Source organism: Dermacentor variabilis, chromosome 10 (assembly GCF_050947875.1).
Source record: "Dermacentor variabilis isolate Ectoservices chromosome 10, ASM5094787v1, whole genome shotgun sequence".
Taxonomy (NCBI): Eukaryota; Metazoa; Arthropoda; class Arachnida; order Ixodida; family Ixodidae; genus Dermacentor; species Dermacentor variabilis.
The window spans coordinates 24,374,011-24,389,383 of record NC_134577.1 but is presented as its reverse complement, the minus strand read 5'-3'; the positions used below and the strand labels follow the sequence as shown (position 1 = coordinate 24,389,383).

At 46.9% G+C, this 15,373-nt stretch overlaps 1 protein-coding gene across 2 annotated transcripts in view; it reads right to left on the bottom strand.

Moving 5' to 3' along the window:
- The window catches only part of LOC142560154 (gamma-interferon-inducible lysosomal thiol reductase-like), an 82,712-nt gene that overhangs the window by 26,534 nt on the left and 40,805 nt on the right, over positions 1–15,373 (bottom strand). The window contains exon 2 of one of the 2 annotated variants that reach the window (XM_075672022.1): positions 4,741–4,809. The exons of the other annotated variant lie outside the window; for it this stretch is intronic. Coding sequence (XP_075528137.1) covers positions 4,741–4,809 — 69 coding nt within the window. The remainder of the gene's footprint in view (positions 1–4,740; positions 4,810–15,373) is intronic. 2 annotated transcript variants of the gene reach the window in all.

Genomic DNA, 15,373 nt, shown 5'->3' with positions numbered 1-15,373 from the left:
TCGTCTGGACGAGAACAAGTCTTCATGTCGGAACGTCGGCTCCAGAGACGCGTCTTTTTCGACGCGCTGTTCGTCATTTCAAGCATCCATCTTCCTTAATTTGAACCAGTGTTTCGCATGGATTGATGTGTACATGTCCGATTAGCTGAATAGATCAAGAATGTATTATTAGTGTTCTATTTTTTTGCATGTGTCAATATGGGACATATAAGTCCAAGGCCTTCCTCAATAACCTATATAGTTGGAAGTAAGCGCTCGTGTTTGTCGCAGTCTTGGTGTTCTTGCTTTCTTTTTTTTTCGCTATGCATTAACAATACAAAGGGAGCACAGGAAGATAAGAGTCCAATTGATCGACAGTGGGAGAACAAAGGGAACGTCAGCCCGAACTGAACGCTTCGACAAGGGGGTCGACTGCACGAAGGCGGCGTGTTCCTTTTCTCAAAGCCTTTGGCTACGGACTGACCCTTCCCTTGTCGACAAATAAAGCAGGCGTTTTAGTGTAGTTTTTAAGTAATTCTGGTGCGGTATAGATAAATGAAAAAATAAGGAAGGTTTCCGTGGGCTCATTATGTTTGCCGGTGGTCTAAGAAATTGTTCGGTCAACTATTTACCGCGTTATCTAAACGTCTAGTCTCTAATTAAAGTTTAATGGGACACTAAAGTGAAAAATAATTTATTCTGCATCAGTAAATTACCTTTCTACAATACCAAAAACCCCACTCTTACAACGATAAGACGTTTGGTAAGCCAGAAAAGCGCAAGAACGAAATACGGGTGGCGACGCCAGTTAAGTTCCCGCACCTGGGGGCTGTGACGTCTTGGATTTTGATGGCATCTTCTAGGGCCTACTAGCCATATATATCGGTACAGATTGACTACATTGTGTTATAAAGGAACCAAAAATTAAACATGGCAAATTTCGGGAACCTTTATTCAGCCAACGCGGCCCTAATGCGAAAACATACTTTGGAATCCCTGACGTCACGCTGACGTACCGGCGCTGGGGTTTCGGCGCGAAATTCAAATACTGATACTTGGACCTTAATTTTCTCATCTGATAATCAAACTATTGTGTTCAAATGACTGCCTGCAGGGTTCTCAAACAATGGCTCATTAGTCTAAACTGATCAATAGTTTCGCTTTAGTGTCCCTTTAAATAATTACTCTAGGACACACGTTGCAGTTCGGTGAGTGAAGCCGGCGAGCGATAAAGGAATGTCTTAGTAGGAATTCCGAGACTGTAGTGTCAGTTTTTGAGACACGCATTCGCGAGCTTACGGTGAGAGTAGCTGGCGTCGCCCTTACGCGTTGAGGAGCGAAACTATGAGATACTGCCGTGCATTTTCGTTGTCGCAACTTCTCGAAATTCACGCTCGCACGAGGCCTTCACGATAAAGCAGCGACATTTTGTTTTTTGTGCGTTTAAGCGCTCCCGTATACAACGGGTATACATTTTGTTCATTATCGTCTTCTTGGCGCAGGCGTTAATAAACTAAAGCAAAAAAAAGTCTGCAGATTCAACGCACATGTTAAAATTTGTGAAGGGAATTGCTTTCGTGAAGCAGCTGATCAACTGCCATTAATTTGCCCAATTGAATTCCCGCGTCTTTGGCATCAAGTGAACTGGCATGCGTGCGCATGTGCTCCCGCGCCACCATTTTGCGCAATGTGACACGCGCGTGCTGCGACCATCTCAAAAGAGCCAGTCATGGCGTTCGCACTATACAAGTATACAAATATTTATGGCCCAATGGCTAGAGCAACGGGATGTTAGCTGTACTGGGGGACCGTAGATTCGATGGAACCAATCGGGCACGTAATTCAGTTTCTTATGTAAAGCATGAGCTACTCGACAAGACAGCAGTAGCGGCCACGGTCGGGAGAGTCCGGGAAAGTTGGTGAAGAAAGCTTCGCTTTAAAACGTTTGACGTCCGATCGAGCACTGCAACCCAAACGAGCTCCGTAAACCACCGCCCAAAGAATGCGAGGTCCATTGCCCTTCCCCTCTCCCCCCTTTTTTGAGTTGTTTCGTAAACGTAACACTAAAATAATTCGCGCTATCACTTTTGTAGCGCCGCTGTTCTCGAGCGCTCTAGCTCGCGTCCCACATCGTGCCGGTTGAATGAGAGATTACGAGACGAAAGCGAGCGTCCTCGCTGTCGCGTCGACCGGAGAGAAAGAAAGCATAGCGCGATATCGAACCAGTTCCTTATCGGGCGGTCGGAAATCGCCTTTGCATGTCGCCGCATTTGCGACGTCAACGACGCCGCGGCGCCTGGAGGGGCGGATGACTTCCAAAACTCGTCTTCCGAACCCAGCCTCTTTTATTATGCCTTGATGGGGACCCGCTTCGAGACCGGTGTGTCTTTTTCGCGAGTTTCTGCTATGGATTCTCGGTTCTCGTGGTTGTGTTGGTCGATTTCATCTGTCGCGGCTAGTTCAGCCCATATAGGATCGCGTCTATTGCTTTTTCTTTTCTTTAGTTCCAATACATATTTTTTTTTTTAATGGAGGCGCCCACCCGCGTGAACTCTTACCACTCTGAGTCGATCGGACGAGTCGTTAGATAGCACGCTTTTCGGGTTGCATGCTTTTTACGCGCGTGCTATTTTAAGTACGACCTTCATCCTATCCGGCACACAGGCGCGGAAGGCGGTAACAGCGCTGGTAGCGACTTCTTGCGACGATTCGTCCAACTACGACGCGTTCGATACATTTTCGTTTTCTATGGATGTTCTCTCGTAGGAACATAATAATAATAATAATAATAATAATAATAATAATAATAATAATAATAATAATAATAATAATAATAATAATTTCTTCTCTGTCGACACCTTAGATGCCAGCAGCTAAGTAGAATGTGGTTGCTCACTGGTATAGCTAATACCTCTGCACCCTCTCTCGTTACACCCGGTGCCGCAACGCGGCGCCACCGGCGCGACTGCCCGCGTGTGCGTCTCCGGTATCGCGGTGTTTTTTTGTAAAGGGTAATTTGTTATACGGACACTGAATCACCCCGTCGTCGATGGTGGGAGTTCGCCGTGATTGCGCAAGCTTTTTGGCGCTAGCACTTTGTACATTGAACAGCACTTTCTTTTTGTATGCTTCATCCGACGAGGGGCGAAGAGGAGCGGTTTATCTCAGCGAGCGAGAAATTGCAACGCTGATAACGAAGAAATGGTGTCCCGGAATGATGAATTGGCCGCGTGCGGGCCAGCGCACGAAATAACGTACGGGGTGTTACGTAACGTTTGTCTCGCCGCACCTCCGGTAATAGCCAGATATTCCAATAAAAACCTTTTTTGGCGATTCACTGCCTCCCCCCCCCCCCCTCACCGCCGTCTTGCATAAGTGTTGAGAATGTGAGAGAGTTTTTAGCGTGTGCCTGTATAAGACCTCGTAAAAGGAACTAAGCGCGAAAAGACGAACGCGGGATAGCTTTCTTTTTCCCTTTCTTTCTTTCTTTTGTACAGCCCGTGTTATACGCGGTGATAAACGGGTTTCACTGCCGCTCGATGCATTAAGAGTGAAAGAGGCCTCGTAGACAAAAGGCCGCACTAAAAGCCTTTTCGTGTGCGCCGTGAATGCTCTATACTACTTTTGCTTCCGCTGCGCATTGCGTGCGTGCAGAAAAGGCACTAGGCGTGCTGTCTGAATCTCCTGGCTTCTTTGTAGGCGTTTCCTTGTGAGATCAGATTGCGTATACTAAAATGAGCAAATTCGTTTTTTTGTTTTGTTTTTGTTTTTGGGACAATCTCGAATGGTTAAGCACTGACTACAAGAATGCGCCACCCGCGGGAAAACCGCGAGAGCTCCATTTTTTTTTTTCGGACAGTTTCCATGGCGGCAGCCGTTCTCGACGTCTCCTGCCTGGCTGTTTTCCTATAACCGTGTGTAGCCAACAGGAAGTGGATGACAGACAACAGGATTCGTTGAGGCGCTAATTACGAGGTCTCGCGTTCGACTCCCGGCCTCTGCGGCCGCTTTTCCGAGGGGTGGACGTTGGGGGGGGGGGGGTAATGCAAGAACTACCGTGCACTGTACATTGGATAAATGTTGAAGGGACCTCGGGTTGTCAAAATTAAACCACAGCCCCCCACTCAATGATATCTCAGTTCTGGGACGTAATACAGTAGGATTTCAAATAGTTTGTTGAGTTTTTTTTTTCTTTTCCTCTGCTTTGCCAACGCTTTGCAACCCTCTCCTCTTCAGTACTGTCCAGTGAATCAATAGATGAATCAATCAATAAGTTAATCAATATATTCTTGATCTATTTTTACAGATTTTGCATTTTACATCTGTTTGCACAAAATCAAATGGAAGAGCCGTTAAATTGACTAAGTTTCAACTACTGTTGTACATGCTTACTTCACTACGGACGTGCGAGTGTCAAGCTGCGTGAAAAAAGCAAGACAATGAACAAAGTATTAGCAAACAGACATGCCGAAAAAAAAAAATCTTATACGAGAAAAAAAAAGCTTTTCATACAAGCGAGAAGTGCTCACGACAAACAGTATTGCAAAGCATGACACGTACACGCACATAAAGCGGTCGGGTGCTGACAAATGTGGACGAGCAGCCAGTGCTTTTCTTTTTCTTCTAGGTTAGGCAATGTATACAAAGGACGTGCAAGCACAACGGACGTGTCCACACGTGGAACTTCAAAGAAAAAAAGAAATTGTGCGCACATCTTGGATATTCACGGCACATAATTATGCACACATGCGCGTGGCCTACCGTTTTTGGATGGCAGAGCCCCACCAGTGAGCACCCGTACGAGGTCATCAGAAATATTATGACTAGGAGCTGCAAGAGAAAGGGAGACCGTCTGATACACACAAACACACACACACACACACACACTCGTGCAGACCGCGTACGCAATGACACAGCACATAAGGTGCCTATAGTCTATACGGGGTGGTACCACACATACGCGTTGAAAAGAAATGTCTACAAGAACACCGTGTATATAACGTTCGCGGAAAGTCTCGCGTCAGGCAACATGGGAGTCCGGTTTTGCGAAGCCGGAGGAAGCTGCGTGTGATTTAATCGACCGTTCGCTGAATCGGGGGTAGATAGAATTTTTGGAATTTGCAGGTATATTCGGGGCGTGCGTGCGACAGATAGAGCTTCTTATTGTAGTGGGGAAAAAATAAAGAAGTCGGTTTTCTAATGGTAATGGAAACTGCACGGAAATAGGGGAGACGAAAGCTAATTGGGACCAGGCAAAGCGCACACGCGAAGCTTTGCTAGTTGTATCCTACTACTGTACCTTATATCTCTCGCTCTCCCTCCACTTATATTGTTGGCGGCAAGTTTCCAGAATTACGATCATACCGATGTGACCAGTTTGCAAACTCGGCAGAGTTGGGACTTTTCCACCAGCAGCTACGTTAAATCGGTAACTTCGTTAAATAGAGAGCTTCGTTAGGTGGAGAACTTCATTAAATCGGGAGCCTCGCTAGATCTTTTAGTTGTATAACTGTCCGCAACGTTATCTTACCGAGGTATGCATCGTCAGTGCGGGCAGACGAGACTCGGATGACTCCTTGATATACTGTTTATATACTCTTTCTCTCCGTGGAATACATCGCTGGTGCGCATATATTCCGAAGGGGTAATGCAGATACGTTTTCTTTTTTTTTTTTTAGCCAGTACTACTGAGAAACATGAATTGGGCCAGGTAAGTATTTGTTAGGTGCCTTGAGATTAAACATTTGTGTTTAATCTCAATCTCTAATGTTAAGAAGTGATCGTAGCGAGCAGCTTCAGCTTCGAGCTCTCTGCATTTTCTATTTTATTTTCTGTGATCTCTGCAATCAGTGACAAGAAAACTGGGGGACGTCGTCCTCTGCAATGGGGGACCCAAACCCCGCCCAGCAGTTTCGTCCTGAACGGCCAGTTCATTATGCCGGTGACGTGAGTGACCGCTTCGACCCCAGCATGGTCCCGATTGAGTCATCTGATGGCTCCTCTACTGATGAGATGGGCTCGGACAGCGATTTTACCGTGGTGTCAAGCCGACGTCTGAAGAGAAAGATACGAAGAACATCACCGACCAGTCGCCAGGCGACGAAAAAGGCAAGTGGCAAGCAATCATACACCATTGCATATGTACCAACAACGACAACAGACAACCTCAACTCACTGAACAGGCAGCGCCTGTCGGAATATTTTGAACGAACTGCCCATGGTCAAGTAGAAGAAATACGTATAAACGCTCGAAAGAACATCCTCTCGGTGGAAGTCAATACGCCGACCATACTGGAGACACTGAAAAACATCACTCAGTTGGGAAGCATCCCTGTTCGCGCATTCCCCACATACGGCAAGGAAGCGACGACAGGCGTCATCTACGATGTGGACATTGACATTACAGACACTGACCTGGCCAAACTACTATCATCGTCAGCTCCTGTGCTCAGCTTTCACCGTTTTGGACGTTCCCGATGTGTGAAATTAGTGTTCCAATCGGAAACTTTGCCAACACACGTCAAGGTTGGATATGTGAGGCATCCGGTACGTCCTTACGTGCCGAGGCTTTTACAGTGTCACAGGTGCATGAAACTTGGGCATGTCAGTGCAGTTTGCAAGGGTGCAATAACATGCAAACGATGTGGTGGACCTCACGGAGACAGCAATTGCAACGTTGCTGCGAAATGTCCAAATTGTTCTGGTGCTCATGACGCAACGTCAAAAGAGTGCCCAAAGATCAGGAAGGAAATGGGTATTCTGAAGAAGATGGGTAGAGATCGTTCCACGCACAGGGAAGCGGCAAGGGCTATCCGCCACCGCAGACGTCGTTCACGAAACCGACATCAACGGGATCGCAGCCCTCCTCGCGTTGGAGGGACGACAGCTCCAGTGCAACATCCACCCCCTCTTCGTCTCAGGAATGAAGAAGCACGTGCCTCAAAGCCTTTGTATGCCGCGAAAGTACAAGGCGACCCATCATCGGCACTAGCCACATCGGAGACTCAGTGGCCCTCGTTACCATCAAGGCCTGTGGGAAATCCCTTATGCACCGCTCCTACACATACTGAAGAAAATGAAAAGATGGATGACATAGACGTCACGAGTATGGTGAAAAATTTGATGGGCTCCATGCGCAGGATTCTTTCCGGCCTAAATACCCCGGCTGCCAAGGCTGCCGTGCAGCTACTTGAAGTCTTGGAACCACTGCTAGTGGTTCTTCACTAAGCAAGTATGGCGATCATGTTTGAAGAACGGATGCGTCAATCGTTTGTTATGCAATGGAATGCTCGCGGTCTGCGTGGTCGTTTGTCGGATTTCCGACAGCGGGTATTTAAATACCAATTTCCAGTTATTGTTATCTGTGAACCTAATATGGATTCTTCTTTCCGTATTTCTGGTTATGTCCAGATGTGGTCTCGTAACGACCAACCCTCGAGCAAAGTATTAGTTTGTATACGTCACGACCTGGTGTATTTCAGACATGACGTCCCATCGCATACTACTAATGATTACGTATGCCTCACCATAAAATACAGATGTCGCACGGTTACAGTGATTGGAGGATATATCCACCCAAGAGCGAGGATCGATTGCTCGCACCTGATGTCTCTGCTGCAAGCATCGCAAGGCCCTCATATTGTGATTGGTGACTTTAACGCGCACCATCCCCTGTGGGGTAGCACTTCGATGAATTCTCGTGGCAAATACTTGGCTGACTTTATGTGTAGTCGGGGACTAAATGTGCTCAATGACGGGTCTCCTACATTTATTCGTGGCACGTCCTACAGCAGTTGTCTTGACCTAACGTTTGTATCAAGGAGCCTTCTGTCTTCAGCATCCTGGTCGACGGATCTAGAGACTCATGGTAGCGACCACCTCCCCACTTACGTTCACTTTAGCTGGTTTCGCCGTTCAGCCTCACGTTGCATTCGTCAAACAGACTGGATTGCATTTAAGACCTCTGTCGACACCACCTGTCAGAGTATGACATCTCCATCCGAAATAGAGGACATCATTGCCTCTACCCTGCGGGACAAAACTAGAGAAGTCAGCATACCGAGGCACAGGTCATCGGTCGACATACAATATGAGGCCCTTCGTGCGATCCGTCGCCGCGCGGAACGGCGATACAGAAGAACAAAGTCACCGTCCGATCTTTCGAGCAGTCGCCGAGCTCAACGACATGTTCTTCGACATCTGGAGAAGCTTGACAGACAGCGTTGGAGGGCTTTCTGTGGATCCCTAGATCCAAGACAGCCTCTATCTAAGATATGGCGGGTCATACGAAGTCTCCAGGCAACTCCACAACAAAGACACCCATTCCATGCGGTGGCTCTACATCAACGCCGGACCGAATTGGAGGTAGCAGAGGACTACTGTAAACTGATTGTGGACGCATCTAATGCAGTGACTTCATCCCTTGTCACCATCGCACCCCCGTCACCTGATGAGCGGCTCGAAGTACCGTTTACGATGCAAGAGCTTGACGCTGCGCTTTCAGTTTCTCGACGCTCCTCGGCACCAGGACCAGACGGAATCACGTACGCTGCACTCTGCCATCTTGGCACCGAATCACGACGTCTTCTCCTATCTTTTTATAATGCGACGTGGGAGAAAGGAAATGTTCCAGATGGTTGGAAATGCAGTCGCGTTGTAGCGCTGCTTAAACCGGGAAAGTGCCCCAACGAGCTTTCCTCCTACAGACCGATCGCCTTAGCCAGTTGCGTCGGCAAAGTAATGGAAAGAATGGTTTTGTCAAGACTGGAATGGTATCTAGAGAGAAATAATTGCTTTCCTGATTTTATGCACGGATTTAGAAGAGGCCGTTCTTCGATTGACGGAGTTATCGACTTGGTCTCCACTGTTGAACAGGAAAGAAGTCGACGTCGGTTAGTTGGAGCTGTCTTTCTGGATATTAAGGGTGCATACGACAATGTACTCCATTATGCAATCCTTGATGCACTGGAAGATTTAGACATCGGTGGCCGACTATATACATGGGTTGTTAGCTACCTCAGTGGCCGCACGGTGTATATGTCGACAAGTGATGGCGACACCGGACAGTACCATATACATCGAGGTGTTCCACAAGGGGGAGTTCTCAGTCCAACTCTTTTCAATGTTGCATTGATTGGCCTTGCATCCGAACTTCCTAGCACGGTAAAGATTAGCATATATGCCGACGACATATGCATATGGGCATCTGGAGCCACCCGTCCCCAAATGCGTGCTAGGCTTCAACGTGCAGTGACAATCGCAGCTAAGTATCTTCGGCGTCAAGGCCTCCGACTCTCAACTGAAAAATGTTCTGTGATTACGTTCACGCGAAAACGAATGAGCATGTATCCGATCATTGTTGACGGCGTAGCGATACCTACGGTTACACACCACAGATTCCTTGGCTTAGTCATAGACCGGGGATTATCTTGGTCAAGACACGTCGCCGCACTGAAGTCAAAGCTGAAGAGTTTTGTTCACGTCCTTCGCGTCGTGGCAGCAACAAGATGGGGCCCCTCGGAGTCGTCATTACTCCAATTGTACCGAGCACTATTCGTAGGGTATATACGGTACAGCATGCCGGCGCTCTCAAGCATGGGACTTAGTTGTGTGCGCGCGCTGGAGAGCATTCAAGCTCAAGCATTGCGCACATGTTTGGGCCTCCCACGATGCACGTCAACCAATGGAACAATAGCGGAAGCTCGTGCTTGTCCTATTCGGGTGTACTTGCTCTGCGAGCCTCTTCGAATGTACCTCCGCGTGTTGACCCGACACAGGCACCATCCTCTGTCATCGCTCCCTACCACACACCCAGATTCCAGCTTTTCAACGACTATAACGCGGCATCAGAGTGTTTTGCCGACAAGATTCTCTCCCGACTGTATTCCGAGAACACCCCCGTGGGTTCTGCCTAAACCTGTCGTTACATTGCAGATCCCTGGAATTACTAAAAAGTCTTTCGTTCCATCTATTGGCCTCAGGCAACTCACCCTGTTGCACATTTCTACAGAGTACGGAGATACTGTACATGTGTATACCGATGGCTCTGTCACACCATATGCCTCCACTGCGGCCTTCGTCATTCCACATATGATCATCGCTCGCCGGTTTAAACTAGACCATAGCTCAACATCAACTGCCGCAGAACTTGTTGCTATCCGGGAAGCACTTCGATTTCTCTCCGAGGAGCGTCCTCGCGCATGGACGATATTCTGCGATTGCAAGCCAGCTCTGCAAACGATTGACTGTGTCCTCAGACGGGGCCCGTATTATTCTATGGCTATAGAAATTACAGAGTATCTCGACCACGCAACAAGAAATGGCCACAATGTCACCTTTCAGTGGATACCATCACACTGTGGCGTGATAGGGAACGAACAGGCAGACGCTGAAGCAAAAACTGCTTTAGATAATGCTTGTGAAGTACGCATTCCGTTCTCACGAACAGACACAAACGCCCTACTTCGTCGCGTAAACCGCAACTCTACGTTGGAACACTGGGCCCAACCAGATCGACGACACAAGCGATTACACAAATGGGACCAAGAAATGAGATTTCGTATGCCTCACAAGTTCAATAGAAACCACACGAGCATGGTGCACCGGATTCGCCTTGGTGTCGCATTCACCAACCGTTATAGAAATATGATAGGTGCCAGTGATACTAGCCCAAACTGTGAATGCTGTGAGGTGCCAGAAACACTTGAACATATATTTTGCGTGTGTCCCGCGTACGCGCAAGAACGACAGCAACTTGTCTCTTCCATAGCAAACATCCATGAGAGACCGCTATCGGACGAGTTTCTTTTAGGTCCTTGGCCTAATGCAACCAGCGCAGCCCTGGTAACAAGAGCCGCTGTAGCTTTTCTCCAAGCCACTGGGCTGGACGCACGCCTTTAGAGATACCACAACTCTGTGAATTTGTATATACGCATCTCTTCCTTATACCATCATCATTCATCAGCCCTTTCCCTCCCCGTCCCTTTTCCCCAGAGTAGAGTAGCAGGCCAGAGCAAGTTATAGCTCAGGCCGACCTCTCTGCCTTTCTGTAAATAAATTTCTCTCTCTCTCTGAACAACAATTATACTAAAATGAAACTATCGTAGGAGGATGTCGGATCGTCAACAAGCGTCGTGGGGCTTTCTGAATGTAGGAATGCGCAAAGAATGTGGAGCACAAAAGTAAGGCATGCTAATAATATAACTGTAAGATAAAGCAGGTTTAACAGGAAGTCGACTATTCGGGTGTTAGTAATAAACTTTTTTTAGCCGAATACCCTATTAGTCACCAGCAAATTTCCTGGTCCACACACTTATTCCATTCATACTTTCGCCCAATGTGCCGCGTACTGAGGTACCTCTCAGGAAAATGATGATGGGGTGAGCAGTGCCTCTGTCGATGCAAACAAAGTACGCAGTTGTTGTTCGTAAAACTTCGCGACATCCACACTACAGCGGCGCGGTCGTTTTATACGGGTGATTTGGCATGCCAGGCGGCTGATGTTGGTCAGACGTGCACCCTTCTTGCGTGTGTTTGTGCACCAACGAAAGAAAGATATATATACATATATACATATATATAAAAATGTTAATACAAGAGAAGCGTTATTGTTGTACGAACGATTCGCCAAACGGTCGCGGCGAGGTGATCAGCGCCGGGAACAATCCAGGAGACGAGCCAAGCACGCTTTACGACGACCGCGCGAAGCGTAAACTGCGACCTAAAAGGCCTGCGTTGCACAGACGCCACTTTTGTTCTTGCTGCAGCTCGACAGAAAGAGCTCAGCAAGAACGCATTGTGCGAGCGCGCACAGACGCACATGCATCGGGAGCTTATAGCGCTGCCCAATCGTCGGGAAAACAATCTGCGACGAACCTCGCGAATCGATCCTTTCCGGCTTGCAGATCGAAACGGCCTTTGGTCCGTGTTTGGCTCCGTCGCCGCGTTCCTTTTCCTCTTTCTGCATTTTGACTGCTTTCTTCTAGTTTGAATATTTCTTGGCTCCTCGTGCACTAGCTTTCTTTTTTATTCCACTTACATATCTTTCTTCTAACATTCGCCCTTTCCTTCTAGTGGACTCCATCTTTTCTACTTCGAATACCTTTTTTTTCTAGTTTGATCTTCTCACTCTACTTCGACTCCTTTATTCTACTCGAATTCCCTCTTTCCTGCATTGACTCCTTCCTTGGACTTTCTTCTCTCTTACCTTGATTCCTCTGTTTTACTCTAACAACTTCAGTTTGCGTTGGCTCCTTTTTACTACTCGAGTGCACTGTTTTTTTTGTCCTGCATTGACTCCTTCGACCGAATTTTCTTCTCCCGTACTTAGACCCCTTCCTCCTTGTTTAACAGCTATAGTCTACTTTGACGCCTTCTGTTGCAACCCACTCGCCTTCGGCGTTTTCCTGTCGAGTGCCTCGAAGAGAAGCCATATGTCCGCCCGATATCAACGGAACACCGACTGGCGCACTTTATTTATTTATTTATTTATTTATTTATTTATTTATTTATTTAGTGCTTTGGCGTCGAAACAAACTGAACACTTGGAAAGATCCATCTTGCCACTTGCACGGGCAAAAGTTTGCGTTTTCTCTGTCGAAGGAAATAGCGTCTGCGAAAGTCGATTCGGTCACTTAGCTGCGTGCGCCACTGTCGACGCTGTGCCATTTCGAAAACATAAATGTAAATAATAATAAAAAAGAATAGAAATAAAATTGAATAAAGAAAGGAAAAGGTTAAAAAAATGGTTCCGCGGTTGCTTCCTACGAGAGTTTTCTCGGAATTCCAGGTCATGTCCGGATCTAGGAACGATTCGTTACCTTGTCGTACCAATGGAAGTACGACGAGGCTCCTCGTATGTATGTATGCATGTATGTGTGCATGTATGTATGTATATATGTGCGTGTATGTGTATGTATATATGTGCGTGTATGTGTATGTATGTATGTATGTATGTATGTATGTATGTATGTATGTATGTATGTATGTATGTATGTATGTATGTATGTATGTATGTATGTATGTTCAATGTCGCGCCGAAACCTGTGCGACAGCGTATACGTGATTGTGACCTCACATCTCGTTATTTGGGTTGCTTTGGCCTCAAGAAAAGTTGGGTTGAGCCCCCTTGATTCTTCTAGAATGCGATGTAATCATTCTTTACCACCGATGTAAATAACTGTGTACACCTCCCTATAGATGTTGTAGACGTCAGTGACGTCACGGGTTGGTGACGTCACTGACGTCGCTAGTTGGTGCGAGAAACACAGGGCGGCGTCGCCGCTCGACTTCAGTGTTCGCATCTTTTTCTGGCTTGCGAAATTTCCATTCATTCATTCATTCATTCATTCATTCATTCATTCATTCATTCATTCATTCGGTTTAATTATCGTCCCGAAGCGACACTGGGGCTATGATAGACGTCGTATTGGAGGGGTCCATTCATTCATTCATTCATTTCCATTCATTCATTCATTCATTCATTCGGTTTAATTATCGTCCCGAAGCGACACTGGGGCTATGATAGACGTCGTATTGGAGGGGTCCGGAATCATTTTCACCGCTTTAGAAGAAGGGGAAGTATTTTATTTGTGTATTGTACAGAAAATTGAGGTTGAGCTAATGGCCGGAGGCTTGACAACGGCTTACTGCGAAAATATTAGCATTTTGTAATTCAAAGCAATAATCGTCATGTGTGGCAACAATATGCGAAGCGGGTGAACGAAAAAAAAAAAATGACCTGGGGGTTTCCTTAATGTGCACTTGAATGCACGAGTGTTCTTGCATTTGGAATTTGAGTACTCTTTGATCTGAGGAACGAGGAGCGGGAAAGAAAAAAAAAACAATGTGTGCCAACATTTTACCGCTGCAAACCTAAGTACGTCGCCACAGCTTTGGTCGTCAGGGGCGTTAAATAATGGGGTTCTTAGATTGGAGTAAACGTGATAACTTAAAAGTGCGAGGCCATTTAACGAGCATATAGCCATCCTCTGGACTTGTCAAACTACGCGTGAGCTTTGTAAGTCTATGAAACGCATATATGCATCACGAACGCACGGCTGCATACTTTTGAAAGAACAGAAAGTAACATTTTATTATTCGTAATCAAACAGATTACAAGCTTTGTATAGTTGCATGGGTCCCAAAACGAGTTGTGGAACGGATATCTATGTCAGAGAGTGGTGTCTGATAACGCATGTGGTACAGGGACCAAGATTGGCGAAAAAAAAAAACAGCTGTTATAAACAGGAGAAAGCAAACAGTGGCGGCTTTGTAACGACAGAAGGTGCGAACAAGAAGTCGGCGAAAAGGCATACGGTTGTTTTTCCTCTCGCGTCAAAGTTTACAAATAAAAAAAATAATGAAATGGGGCACTCTGCGGCAGCCATATACAGTAACTCTAAAATGGGAGATATTCGGAGGGACGCAGACGGAGTTTCCCTATCAACGATGCGATTCCGCGTAACCGCGGTATTTCCCGCGTTCGGTGCGTGAAAGTATCTAAAAATAAGTCGGCGAAATCGGACGTGAAAAAACAAAACAGTGCTATAACGCAACATTCGTCTTTTACCGATTCTCTCTCTCTCTCTTCTCGCGCGGCCCTTCGCTTGTACGATAGCGCCCCCCCCCCCCCCCCCCCCCGCATTATTGTAGGTATAGCGCTGGCTATACTGCGCTTTTTGATTGTCGAGCTCAGGTTCGGCACGGCAGGTTCGATGCTTGCACGCCGAGCGACTTTCCTGGCATAGCACCTCTATAGCGCTCGACGAATTCGCCCACGAGATACGCCTGTCCGCGCGCAGGCCTTTGAAGGGAAATCGATTTGTGCAAGTGTAAGCGGTCAGTATTAACAGAGAGAGAGAGAGAGAGAGAGAGAGAGAGAAACCGAGGCGTACATTGTGCTCGCTTTGGTCTGCGTTGGCGAGAGGAAAAACACGTGAATTCGGCGGTTTCCTCCGTTTCTGCCAGGCGAAACAAAGAGAAATATTCCTGCAGCGATGAGTGTTTTTTTTTTCTTTTTTGCTAGCAACTTTCTTGTATGTACTTCATTTGATGCGAGATAACACTGAGATATCAGCTTGCCGCGGCGGCTTATTGTTATCCTCTAAAAAAAAAAGTGTACAATCATCGCATTCTACCGATGCTAATATATATGGTGCAGCGACTTGAAGGCTGACAAAGGAGCTTAAGAGGTTAGGGACCGCGCTAGCAGGCGATGGAGGCGATATTCTATAGGAGGCGATATTCTAGTTGGCATTAAGAGAGAGAGAGAGAAAATGAGCTGTCGGCAGGCCATATAATGCGCAGGGCAAATAACCAGTAAGCATTAGAGTTACAGAATGGGTGCCAATTGGGAAGGGAAGCGCAGTCGAGGGCGGCAGATAATTAATGAGGA